At 46.0% G+C, this 14,066-nt stretch overlaps 1 protein-coding gene across 2 annotated transcripts in view; it reads left to right on the plus strand.

The window, feature by feature from the left end:
* Positions 1 to 14,066, plus strand: part of micu2 (mitochondrial calcium uptake 2) — an 80,622-nt gene that overhangs the window by 63,535 nt on the left and 3,021 nt on the right. For both annotated transcript variants that reach the window (XM_088919866.1, XM_088919867.1), the window contains 6 exons: positions 2,556 to 2,603; positions 3,499 to 3,581; positions 6,486 to 6,542; positions 9,402 to 9,502; positions 13,307 to 13,478; positions 13,836 to 13,944. In XM_088919866.1, the coding sequence (XP_088775992.1) occupies positions 2,556 to 2,603; positions 3,499 to 3,581; positions 6,486 to 6,542; positions 9,402 to 9,502; positions 13,307 to 13,478; positions 13,836 to 13,944 (570 nt within the window). The remainder of the gene's footprint in view (positions 1 to 2,555; positions 2,604 to 3,498; positions 3,582 to 6,485; positions 6,543 to 9,401; positions 9,503 to 13,306; positions 13,479 to 13,835; positions 13,945 to 14,066) is intronic.

Here is a 14,066-nt window from a genome sequence, read left to right on the forward strand (position 1 = left end):
GCAGATTAACCCCCGCGAAGCAGGGCAGCGTCTGCTCCACCCCCTCGACGGCGGTCCCGAGCTCAGCGAGGGCCCCGCCGGTGGCTGGGGCTCCGGGATCAGGGAAGCCCGCCTGTCTTCTCCACTCTGCTCGTGGCTAACCATCACCGCACCACACCTTGGGTGGCGACGCCTCCTTGTAGTCCTTCCCTGGAAGGGCGTTACTGATTTTGCACTCCATTCTTTCAAAGTGTAGACAGTTATTTTTAGAAAACATCCCAGTCTGAATCCCTGATTGGTATCTATACCATGTTTCGCACCAGCTGGGCCTGATCTGTTCGGATGTCTTTCCAAACATGGTAATGTTTTATATTATTATCATTATTATTCCGTTTACAGATAACTTGTCTAGTATGGCTATTGAAAGGTTCAGCAACCTCTTCTTACTGCTGCTGGCAGTTATTTGCTTCCTCCGTCTTAAAGAAACAAATGTGCTAATTCATAATTCAGTGCGCAGATAAAACAGTTACTCTCTAAAGGGCAAGGAGCCTTCCCCGCAGCTGTCATTGTTTCAGAGGGTATCTGATGCCCTCTAGTGGTTGTGTGAATTGAATGCAGACGGAGAAAGGTGCTGTAGAGGAGAGCAGCACTAGGGAATCTTCTGGGCCAGCTGAAGGAGGCTGTACAGTCTAGGCCATAGTAGTCACTTCTTACATGTAGTTCTAGATGCCTAGCTTTCAAAAGGTGAAGAAAGCATCTATAATAGTTTGGTTGCTGAACATTACTGAACAAATCCACAGATGCTATCCCATTTCTAATGCATCACACTACTTAACGCTTGGCATAAGACAAGCTACGGTATGTGATTAAAATGAAGATGACTGCAAATGCACGCATCAGTGGAAGGCAGGTGGCATGCATGTCTTCTGTTGTGTTCGGACGGGAGGGCCGGGTGTGGTCTCCTGCAGGGTCGCTCACAGCTCTCGACTCACCTGGCAGACAAACGGGCGCTTGAAGGACCAGGCTGGGCTTCACCAGGAGTCGGAATCTCAGCTATAGCAAAGCTCGAAACCTCAGGAGCTCCCATAAGTCTTAATACGTTTCGGTACATATCTGTTTTGCCTTTTGCTTGTCTCGAACCTACAACCCCCTGGACGGATCTCCAGATGCCTAATTGCTCCTTCGTGCTGCTGCTTGATTTATATCGTTTATTTAGCATTTTATAAATTAATATTTCTTGTTATATTTTAGGGCAATTTAAAAGTTATTATTTATTGGACTTGTGCATTCTGAGGTCTTCCAGAGTGATTATTGTCGGAGAGTTAAGATGATTTATGATCCATGCACAGCAGATGGACATTTCTTTTCTTATCCTGGGGAAAAGCTAGTCTTCAGTCTGGCGATGAGGTTCTAGTGCTCCTTTTAGGGGAGTTGTCCTCCAGGCTTCCTTGCTGATTTCGGCACTGCTGTCACAGACCGCACATAGATCAACAAACAGCTCCTATAAATAGTTTCCTGACAAAGCAGAACTCTAAAAATAGAAGCCGTCTAGTTCATCGTCATATTTCTCTACCTGTGTGGAGCCTTCTAGTGTCAGTTCGTATGTGTTAGAAGACATTACAGACTGGACTTTCCCAGGGCTGATTCCTCTGTGAATTTCTTTGTATATAACAGATTTTTGAAAGATGTTTATGTCTACATTTTGTGCATAATATGTATGTGTGTTGTGAATTGTTAACATGCCTAAAAACTTTGAAGTTCCCATTTTTAAATTAGTCTCTGCCACTTTGAGCCCCGACAAGAACGCAAAAGTATGTTTTCTGAAAAAGGAATTGTCTGAACAGAAAATTGCCGGAATTTTCCTTTGGTGGAGCCATGGTTTCACCTTGTGGAAAGGACACGTTTCTGTTTTTAAAAAGGAAGCCTCCCCCCCCCCCCTCTGGCAGTGAGCCGAGCTGCACTATCATGAGAATCAGGGTCCTTGGCAGCTCTGCATGTTGCCATTTCTCTGGAGAAATAGAAGCAGCCTTGCTCCTGACATTCTGTTTGCCTCCAGATTGGGTACAGAGATGAAATTCTTTGATCCCTTTGAGCAGCAGCCTAACAGCTCCCTGTTCCTCAGCACTCACCATGACAAAGGTAGCGTTCTTTTATTTAACACACAAATTAAACCCGAGGGGTGCACAGCCCAAGTGGCAGTGCATTATTGCTGCTAACAATCCTATCTCCCTCCCAAGATGTGTTCAGCAAATTTGGCTGTCCTCTCTCACGGGCACTGGGAGCTACCTGGAAATAACCTGTGATAGCCAGACCTCTCCTGCAGATAAGGTCCTGGGCTGTGGCTGTGCTCTGTTTATAATCAGGTCAAATATTAACCTTAAGGAAATGCTTCAGCTGCCAAAAGCACATAAATGACTTTTGTCAATACTCTCCGGGACCATTCCATCAGGTACAAGCAGAATATAAACTGCACTTTGTGGCTTTTAGAGAACTCAACCCTTTCTCTCCCAGTAACAGGTTATGATTTTGCTCTTTTGGAACACTTAATAACAAACCTGTCTCTCTTCCCTTTGCAGGGCTGATTTCCTACACTGAGTACTTGTTTTTGCTGACTATTTTAACAAGTAAGTTGAGCGTTAACCAAATATTTTAAACTTTTTTTCAGTGGGGTGGGTTTTATATATCTGTGAAGCTCTGTTTGCAAACAAAGGATTAATAACAGTACAGTTTGCTGTAGTTGGAGAGGATGTTGAGTCACACGGTGTCTTATCTGAGGCCACGGAAGAGCATTAGCAAGTACAAAGTTCTCGAGTTTTCCAGTTTACAGAATTAAGCAATTACAGGTGCAGCTCAGTTTCTTCTCCTTTCCAGAACCTGTGGCTGTTGGCAGGGTCTGCAGGCCTGTGTGACAGAATGCTCACTGTAAAAAAAAAAAACTAACGTTTCTGTTTGTCTGCTCCGCATCGAGAGCTGCAGGACTCACTGCACTTGCATGGGCTGGCCTCTAAAGACTCCTTCATTGCAACACCCCGTGTTTGATAGGTAGTGTCAATCGCTGCCGTTTGAGTCCAGTTTGGAACGCGCTCTGGAACTGTAGAGCGCTCGGGAGGCTGCATTAACCCTTTGAGTGTCGCCTCTAGGGGCGGGCCTCTGAAAATCCAGCCCGGCTTGGCTCAGCCCAGCCACTGGAGCTTCACTGCTGCCCCAGCCTCACCCATGAAAATATAGCCCACTATTTTTTGGATTGTCTCGATTAAAAGCAGTTAAAGAGTGCTTTCCCTCATGTTTCAAGCTCTGCTAAATGTTACATTTTACGTTATTTAAAAATCTGCATTTACTTTCTGCATTTGAGCATGAGCATTTCTTGTATTAGTGTACAGCATGAAAATGCCTTAGGTGCCTTGTGCTTATGTGCTTCCCTAATTCACACTGTATATGAAATCCATTTTGTTTTGTTTAATGGAAAAGAATGTTTTCTATATTACACACAAATGCAACTGATGGACTGTGTTATTTCAGAACCACACACGGGATTTCAAATTGCATTCAAAATGCTTGATGTCGATGGCAATGAGCATGTGGATAGAAGGGAATTTTTGAAGGTATGTTCTTTTCTGAATGGAATCCATTTTCTAGATGAAGTGATAACATTTCCAATAACATAACTTCTTTTGTTAAAAGCCCATTTCCTCTGAGGTGGAAGGTGGGTTCAGTCTTGTTCCACCATGCTTGCTGTGTTATAGTGCTGCTCCTGTTGGACTGTAAAAGACTTGTCATGATTGTGCCAAGTGACAAGTGTCCTCATGGCATCTGTGACGTTGCTGAGCTCAGTGACTCTTGCAGATGCTTCATGCAGCTCCAGTCTCTTCAGTGAGATGAAGCAGTTGTGGTTTTTCTCTGGAGACAGAATGAAGTGTCCTCTCTCCTCTGGGCCGGACCATCTGGGCCCGGTGAGGTTGTCCGGAGCGTCAGGATGGAACAGCTGTCGCGTTTGTGCACACATTTTCCAGCAGCACTGCAGCAGATGGGTGGGAATGAAAACTTAAATTTCAGATTTGGTGAACACGCTTTTGAGATAGCTGGAGACTGAAGAAAACCATGACGGCTGTAGCCTCTGGTTTGTTAAAAGCCTGCCAGGCAGTTTTTCAGTGCCTTCCGGAGACATGTTTATAAGGTGTCACATAAAGCCATTCCAGGTAGCTGGACTCGGACGCAGAGGTTTTCCGAGAGGAGCCCTAGCGTGCTCTGCTGCTACTGAGGAGCAGCAAGGACTGCAAATGGAGACATTTCCACTTCTATTATAAAGCATTTGCCTCTTGCCGCAGGTGCATACATGCATTCTTTCAGCATCTCTTGTGTGTCCCTGGTTTCGGGAGAACCGCCTGGTCCTTTCGGACACAAGGGCTCAAAGCTGTCGTGAGGACGGCTGTCCTGCCTGCCATCCCTCGGCGCGCCCCCGCGCTGGAGCTTGACCGTGCCGTAATCCGCTGTTCGGTGCTTCTGGAGTGATTGTGTTCGGAGGGTGGTTTCACCACGAGCTCTCTCTCGGCGCACAGACGTTTGCACAGCGGGGACGAAAGCCGGCGGGGGCTTTGAAGTGGGGTTAGAATGGTCACCCACTCCTTCCACTGGGCCCCAGCTCCCCCGTCCGGAGGAAGGACGTCAGTGCGCAGGCTATGGTTCGGTGCCTCTCGTTCTCAGTGTTGAGGCAGCTGCGTGTCGCCTGTGCTGCAGACCAAGTCCCGTGTCTTGTTCGGGAAAGTGAGAGATGCACTGGGGGGCTGGGGGCACTTCTTGCAGATTTTTTTGTGCGAAATAAAATGAGCTTCTGTGCGCCCAAGCCACAAGTATCTGTTTTTCTGCTTCTGTGTGTTTTCAGTTGGATAGTAAAAGAAAGCATGGGGGTCGTGTCTTTAGCTTTCGGTGATTCTGTAAAGTATCAGCGCAGTTTCCTCTGGTTTCCCATGCCAGCAGTGGTCCACCGGGGGGAGCAAATCGAGTGGGTCCTGGACTGGCCTCCTGTAGCTGCCTCCCCTTGTGGGGAAGAGCGAAAAGACGTATCCTGAGCTCGGTGTGTGTTTCTGGGAACTGTGAAATTTTTTTTGTTCCAAGCATAATTGTCACGAATTGCGAGATTGCCCCCTGGCTGGGTATCTCCAGAACACGTTGGTGGTTCCTGCAGCAGAGGAGGGGGGGCTGTGTTTGGGCGTGTCAGTGCGGCTCGCCCCGAGGCCCGATCGATGCTGTTCAGGAACAGGCGGCAGGCCTGGAGCTCTTCACTGGTTCACGTTGCGCTGTCCTGACGCGGGTCCGGCTCTGCAGCAGTGACAGAATCAGGATGCAGGGGTGGGGCTGCTGCTGGTGGGGGTTTTTCGGTGCGAGAATCATACCTGGCCAAGGGAGCTCGCGTTGAAATACATCTGTTACTTGGATCCCGACAGATTTGATGGAAATAAGTTTAATCTATCGACATTTCTGTTCCTGGGCCACTGTTTTGATGGTTGCTAGAGGTGGAAAAAAAAGCAACAGTGAAACAATGTTGCTTATTTTTTTTTTATTATTTTTTCATCTTTTTTGCCCATAGTAAAAACTGGTCAGATTTTTTTTTCCAAGTCCTTCCAAACCGCGGTAGTGTTTCCATACTGTTGCTGAAAGTTTCTCAAATCCATTAAGTTCATTGCATAACAATCCCATTAAGAAAGAACAGTCCCAAACTTTGCCCCTGGCTTCTTCACCCCCTGATGTTCCTCATGGGTCCAGGTTCTGTGTTCAGTAATAACCAAGGCTGGACTCTGCTTTGCCATATCTTCACCGGACTGGTTACAGTCTGCATATACTGACATGCACTGAAGAGCTGCCACATGGAATGCTTGTTTTAATCATGATTAATGACAGGTTATTTCTTTGTTAAATGCTTCCCTTCAACTGGATAACACAGGATCGTGAAAGAGGTATGTAACCTTGAACTTAGTCTGACATCGTTGTTCAATGGTGTAATTAATTTTGCACATTTAAAAAAATGGATCATTGCGTTACTCTGACTCATGTGTTATGTGCTGGTCCTGAGAAGACTATTCAGAATGTAATTTATTCTGATTCAGAATTCATCATAACAGGGGTCTCTAGCTCACTTCCTGCAAGCCACAGCACCTTCTGGTTCCAACCTGAGTTGCTAATTAACAATTAACCTGGATGTTTCCTTGCTTAGATGTATGTAGGATGTTGTTCCATGCCTTGTACAGCAGATTGAAACAAACAGTCAGTTCGTTAATGGTCCAGTTGCCTGTAAAACACACTGTGAGCTCAGGTGGGACAAGCTCCAGGCTACAGTGGGCCGTCCAGGAGCTCTGCAGTGAGTTTTCACTGGTGCAGCTCAATGCAAGTTCCCTCCAAAGAACAGCTATAAAACTCAGACATACTTTAATTTTGGGGATACACTTACAAATTCATCTTAAAGAAAGACTCAGTATTTGATGTTTTCTGCCCTGTTTGTTTTTGCACTTTAGCTCAAGAACATAATTTCAAAGAGGAAAGAGGCAAAACCCCCGAAAGACGATGCAGAGGTGAGTAGTGCTTTTGTCCGGCGTACTCTGCGTTTGCTGATGTTGCTGCCATTCCAGAGCTCCCACACTTTTTCTGATTGGAAATCCGACGTTCTTGCTAGAAGAAGAATCATGTTTTGGGTGATAGAAATTGGAAGCGGACCGTGCACTAAAAGCTTTGACGTTGTTAGTTGATTTTCTGATACCTTCTAAATTATACTGTCCTGGCAATCCAAAGTGATCATTACAACTGGGAAACAGCATTGTTGTTTCTTTGTTTTCTGAAAATATTTCCCTCAGAGGGGATGACAGGCACGGACGAGGTCATGCAAAGTTTCCCCAACCGGTGCGCCTCTTGGAATTATGGGATGTGGCTCAGAGCAGCTCTCAGGAATGTTACCTTTTACAATAAAATACTTTGGATGTCGCCCACGCACAGAGCATGAAGCAATCCGGGACCTAATGGGGCTTGTTACTGATGATGCTGAAAGCTAAATAACCATTAGGAGACTGCTTCATGACAAGGCTCTTGTCTTTCATCTGGCCTCTTTAGAGAATAAAAGCGGTAGGGGCTATCTGGATGTCATAAGAATAGTTTTGCTGAAATGCTTTTGAAAGCCTCTAACAAAAGCCCAGCCTCTTTGTAGAATTTTTGTTTGGCTTGAAGATCCTTGTTACTAATACATGCTAGGAAAGGAAATCAGACTAGGTGCAAGTTGTCTAGAATACCAATCCAACATTTCTGTGTGAATCTCTTGAATTAAAAGGTGACTTTGTTACTTGATGAAGAAATTAAAATTGTTAAACATTAGATATTGCATTAAGAAAACTACAAAAACTGTTTAAAGGTCTTAAGAAAAATCACTACAGATCTCTGATCGATGCAGGAAATTGTTTTTGTGCATAAACCAGAGTCTAAACTATTAAAAGAAAATGTGTTCTACAGATTTTTCTCAGTGGTTCAGAGTGTGAAATCTTAGTTTCATGCATAGAATCAAATTTGAAACGGTAAAGATTACACACAGTTATTTTCAGATTTTTCAGATCTAAATATACTTCCAGCTCCATTGACAGAACCTACAAACATCTGAAAAGCAGTGCTGATTTCACATTCTGTCAGTTTACACTAGCATTTGTTCTGCGGTAGATGCTTTTACAATGTGCTTTATTGGCAGATTGTAAATAAGAGAAAAACGATTTCATTGTTGAAATTCAGACATGCTCCAAATCAAGGCCAGGCCAGGAACAGCAGAATCTTCCAAGATCAAAGTGTTTCTTAACATCATTCCAGAGGGGGAATCCTGTTAATGAGACACTTGGCAAATGCTCCTGATGTTTGGAGTCATGGACCCCTGCCTATTTATACTGAAAAGTGTTTCCACAGCTTATTTGAAAGGATGGTGATATTGTGAGGTGAAAGGAGGAACCTGTTGCGGTCAGGTAGGGGTTTGAAGTACAGGCAGGGACTCATCTGGGGGAGGCCTGGCCTCGCGGGCCCTGACTGTCACACTCTGTCATTGCGAACCCACTGGAGACCACCCGAGACCCCAGGTTTGCACTCCGCCAGCCTCCCTTTCCCCTCTCGTGATCCGACGAGCACCGGACCCGGTAAGAACTTGCGGGATACTGCCGGAGGCGGCGCACTGTTCTCGCCGTGCCGCAGGGCGCGTGGGCCGGTCCAGCTCAAGGCAGGTGGGTGGGGTGAGGACCCCCGGCCCCTGTGGAGAGGGGCAGGGAGCGGCTGGGTGCCTCAGAATGCATTGTGACAAGATCCCAGCGCGCAGCCCCCCGCCGCACACGGAAGATCAGACTGCACGGACAAAGCCCAGTTTTCGCTTGTCATGGATTTCCAGGTGTGAGCCACTCCCTGCCAGCTCTCGGTTTCATTAAGGTTGTGAGCCTCACCTAGTCCCCAAGATGCCCTCGTTACAGAATTAAAAACTTGCTCAGGCTTGTCATTCTCTGATCTACATTGAGCAGGGGGGGCGCGCCTGTCAATGGGGGCTGCACATGCCCGTGTGTGTGCCCATGTGACTGACCACTCGACCTGTAGACTCCGCCAGACAGCTCTCCGTTTCAGCGGTTAATGCACCGGGGGTCACACTGGGCTCCTGACAGCACTGGGAGCAGCTCAGCATTTGGCGCTATCCTAGATGGTTTTATGTTCAGTTTTGTAAAAGAAGGAGACCTGATATTTAAATTGTCACCACCTGCAGATCTGAAAATTCATGGCAGAGCAGGCTAAAGCAAGGCAATCTGACATCCGCGGTGTGCTGGGTAGGGCAGGGGTTGCCTTTGCATTATTCAGTTTAATAATTACTGACAGGTCCCGCCTCACTTTTGTGGGTTTTCCTGCTGAATCTGGAGAAGAGTGTTAAGCAGTAAAAACCCACAGCACCACATGAAACACGGCACGCTGTCTCCGGGGCTCCGGCCAGCCGAGGCCGGAAAACTCTGAATGGCTTTGCTTCCGAGGCTTGCTAGAATGAGGTGGAAAATTGAAAAGCTGTCTTTCTCGTACCGCTGTGTGCAATCCTATACTCTTAACAATATTGGCAGCTCCTCTAATTAGAAAAGATTATATCCTATTAAAATATTTTCTCTTGGCATGTGCGGTACACAGAATTAGACAGACTGCAGTCAAAGCGCTGTGAGCTGGAGAGTTTGAAAGCTCTGGAAATCCAGCAGGCGCTGTGAAGGCCATGCCATCTTTGTACAAGTGCAGATAGCTCCCGCAACACAACACAACACAACACACCCCCAGCTGAGCTCGGTATCCCACAGGGGCAGAGTGATGACACTGAAGTGCAGCTGCTTGCAGGGTGCTGGTGGCAGTGTGGAGCAGAGCTGGGTCAGACTGGTGCGTTTTTTTTTCTTCAGAAGTCTGGTGCTGAGGTCGGCGATGAAGTGTACACAACTCTGCAGGCGTACTTCTTCGGGAGGACTGGAAACCAGAAGCTCCAGTACAAGGACTTTTGCAGGTAATGCTGCATCCTGTACACCTGGGCTGTCCTGTATAATAATAATAACAACTTACACTTATACAGCGCTTCTCTGGACACTCCACTCAAAGCTCTTTACAGGTAATGGGGATCCCCTCCACCAGTATAGCCCCACCTGGATGACGCTCCAGTCCCCTCCCCACACACCAGCTCTCAGTGGGGAGGAGAGCAGAGTGATGAAGCCAGTTCGGAGATCGGGATTATTAGGAGGAAAAGGACGGGGGAAATTTGGCCAGGACACCAGGGTTAACACCCCTACTGTTTTTGAAAAAATCTCTGGGATTTTAATGACCTCGAGACTTGATAATGATTTAATCCCATTTTCAGAAGCAGAATTTTAGAAACGGACCCGGTTTCACGTTAATTGAATTAAAGTTCAATTAAAGGTTGAACTCAAGTCAGGATAACTGTGCTCTCTCAGTTAAGGTCTGTGTAATTAAAATTATTCTTCAATTTAATATGAATAAGATATACTAGACTTAGCCTGTGGAATTTGAGGAAATGTAAACACATGACCTTTTCCAATGAAGAGTGCTGTATCCTGTCCTGGTTGTGCTGTAGAGACGCTGTGCTTCTCAGGAGGACTGAAGTGCACAAAAGGAGGTTTACCTACCACGGTGAGAGGGAGGCCCAGCTAGTCAGAGCCTCACTTCTCAGGCCTCTCGGGTGATGCAGATGATTTTTCAACAAACTGACAAAGCTTTTTTTTTCCTTTAATTGCATTGGAATGCTTCACCCCCCCCCCCCGACATGTGTACACTCCATTTAAGTTGCTTCTCGATAGTGAAGTTTGTTCTGTATCTTCAGCGCAGAATAAAGGCTCCGGTGACTTTTTAACCCAGGCACAGATATCGCTTTTCACTTGATTTTATTTGTTAGTAAATCAAGCACATCATGTCTTGGTTCCCATTGTTGGTGGAAGATGTGATTTCTATCTGTTGTGCACTGACAGCACTTTGCTTTGCCCAGGAAAGCCATCGCTGGCTCCTGATTAAAGAGGCCTTGCTGTTTTTACAAGAGATGAGTGACTAATGAGCGCCACAGGCATGTATCACTGTCAGGGAAGGGTTAGATCCTTTACTGAGATTTGTTGTTTTTTTTTGTCAGATGGAATTGTTAAAAATCCATTTTAATCTCAATTACATTTTAAGCAGTGTATGCATTCAGAGCTTGTTTTTTAAAAGGCTTCTTTTTCAGACTTTGAATTAACCGCTGAATTGTGATGCAGGGATTCAAGAGAGTTCTTAACCTTGCCAGTTGCCAGAGACTCGATGTCGTTTGAAGGTTATGTGCTGTAGTTTATAAAAAGATACACTTCATCGTGAACTTTTAACTGTTAGAAAATAAATTCAGCCGCATGCTTTCCTACACGCGTCACACCTTGACAGCTTTATAGGAAACTTCTTCAAATCTTTTTTCTGCAACATTGAAATGTATATTTTCATTCAGTTTTATGGATTGACCAGTATTTGCTAGAGCTCTTTTTTGAGCAGTATTTATTTACAGCAACAGAAAAAAAAACTGTAGATGTGCGGTGTTGTTGCTTTAATCTCAGTCGGGTTCCTGTAGTTCTTCCTCCGTCTGTGCAGGGAAGTAAAATCCTGATGCACAGTTGCACAGCCCTCTGAAGTCCATTGGCTAAGCATTGCGAACACCTTCAGGCCCTGACGAGTCTTGGCCAAGTCAGTTTTGCTTGGCCAGATAGGCAGACCACCTGGCTGGAGCACGGCGATCTGGCCCACGCCCCAGTCTCCATGCTGTGGCCCCCCCCAGAGGAGTGCCCAGAAGCCTGGCTCACGAGCGGGCTGCTGTCTGCACCAGCGATGTGGCTCCCGGTCTGCGCAGGCGGCCAGGTCGTGATGCCGGTCTGCGCTCCCCTGCCCGGTCCGGGTCCGGCAGACTGGAGGATGGGGAGCGTGAGGGGGCGCACCACCTGTGCTAGTCACACTCCACATTCGCCCATCTGTTTCTCGGCACGTACCCGTTGTTTTCATCCCGTTTCATCTGTGGAGCGCATAGCATGGGCGCCACTCGGGGCGCACACAGTGCTTGACCGTCCAGATGTTGGCCAGATACGCCACTGCAGTGGCAGAGCCCAGCGACATGGCTGCAATCCGTTATCTCGCACTGGTGTGGCAGGGCAGGTCCGTGCTGGCTCTTCAAACGGTAACCTGTGTGATTGCAGGGCAGCATGACATCAAATTGTGGTACACATGAGTGTCTGAGGTTCAACAAAAAATAATGCACTTGTAAAAAAGTTTCAAGTGCATCTTTTTTTTTAATAGATTAGCCTCTGGCGCCCTCTGCTGCTAGAACCATGGTAATGCAATGAGTTGAAGTGACTTGGAACTGCTGTAAACCATACCCTAACACCGTCAAGGGACAAGTAATAGGTTTATTCCATGGTGAAAAGAGAAGAAAGAAAACGCAACGTTTCGGCTGTGGAGCCTTACACAGGAAGAAGGCTCCACAGTCAAAACATTGTGTTTTTCTTTCTTCTCTTTTCAGCAGGGAATAAACCTATTACTTGTTCCTTTGCAGCCTACGCATGCTGACGCAGCTCCCTACCTGAACTACTTCAACCTGACACTGTCAGCTACATTGTGGACTTTAAATATGAAAAGTATATTAAATATTAAAGCTATTTAATTTGAAGTTCTGTTTTGATGCATTATCTAACAAAGCAAGAGACCTCTGCCAGTAATAATAAAAAATACCAAACCAAACCACTGGACTTTGTTAGAACCAACAGAGAAAGATGAATCAAAACTATGTAGAAGTGAATTTAAAACTAAAGGCAGAAGTCCCATTTTTACACAAAAGGTTATGATGGTTTGGAACACTCTACCCACTATTGAGGATGATACCCTTGTTCCTTTCATTAAAAGGATGCATGAGATAAATTAGCTACCATAAAGCCAACAAGGTAGAGACCTCCTCTCATTTGCAAACTTTATGCTCTTAAATTTAGAAATATTGATGAGACGAATATTGTGCTCATGTTGCTCAAAATTTCTTGCAGCTCTTGTAGGTGCTGACATACAATTAAGAATAGCAGCCATTTGCATAAAAATCCCCAGTTAATGAGGACCATACTGTATTCAGGAAGGATTTACATTGTGTTAAGTTTAACAATCATTTTTTAAATAAAGAGCAGAAAACTCTTCCATACAAAATTCAAATAGTGTTTTCTAACTTATCTTAACTCATAAATTAGCGGCCTGACAAATATCCGTGACAATTTCGGCTTCCTGTTCTCATCTCGCAACAGGTGAAGAAGACAGGTGGCTTAATGTGATGGTAAGCTTCCCAGTACATGTCCAAGTATAACTTCTATTTCAAACAGTGGCACTGTGTCTCTTTACTAGCGTACTGATTGAAGTCTGTTTGGTGTACAGTACACCTATAGCCCAGGAGCCTGCATGCTGCAGCAAGGCATGTAGAGGGGTTAATGTTCTCCTCTGTGCAGGCGCAGCAGCTGCAGGGCTGTGCAGAGGGGTTAATGTTCTCCTCTGCGCAGGCGCAGCAGCTGCAGGGCTGTGCAGAGGGGTTAATGTTCTCCTCTGTGCAGGCGCAGCCGCAGTAGGGTGTAACACTCTATGTGCTGATATAGATTCCCAGAACATGTCCAGGTATAACTACCATTTCAAACAGTGGCGCCGTGTCTCTTACTGGCGTACTGATTGCGCTCCGTTCGTTGTGCAGCACACCTATAGCCCAGGAGCTTCAGGAGGGAAATTGTCCTTACTGTATATGGCCTGAGCAGTTTCCTTCCTGTCCCAGGTTCATGGAAGACCTGCAGGCAGAAGTGCAGGAGATGGAATTCCTGCAGTTCTCCAAGGGCATGGACACCATGCGGAGAGAGGACTTTGCCGAGTGGCTCTTGCACTACACCAACGAGGAGAACAACGAGGCCTACTGGGAAAACATGAGGAAGAGGATACCGCCTGGCCAGGTCAGAGCTGCGCAGACGGACGGACATTCACTCCGCTCGGAGCGTTCGGGCTGCAGATCACTGTTTATTTAAGGCCGGTGATGTGAACTGCAGGTTTATTTTGTTGCCGTAATGGGTGTCTGGTGACAAGTGTAGTCTGGTGCGGATAACTGGTCTTCTGGAAGTGTCTTTGTACAAAAAAACTTAACTTTGTCTGTAAGATTGATTTTACAACCGATGAAGCATGGAGTTAAAAAGCTAGAAGCAGCATTTAGATTGCCATTGAAAGGTGACATTCTCATGAAAACAGTAGATTGTATTTGCAGTTTTCTTAACATTTCGGTTGATTTTGCTCCTTTGCTCCTGTTTTTCTTCCAGAGCATCACTTTTGAAGAGTTCAAGTCGTTCTGTCTGTTCACAAACAACATAGAGGACTTTGCCTTCACAGTGAAAATGATCAGTGAAACGAACCGCCCTATTGGAATGGGTAACTTTTCTATGAGTTGTTTAAGCAGCTCGACTTTCCTTTTGCAAGCCTGTCTTCACGCACACCAGCACTGAACTGAAGTCTTGGTCCCGACGAGAAAACAAGTCCCTTTGTATCCATGG

This window comes from Atractosteus spatula, chromosome 7 (assembly GCF_055471065.1).
Source record: "Atractosteus spatula isolate fAtrSpa1 chromosome 7, fAtrSpa1.hap1, whole genome shotgun sequence".
NCBI lineage: Eukaryota > Metazoa > Chordata > Actinopteri > Semionotiformes > Lepisosteidae > Atractosteus > Atractosteus spatula.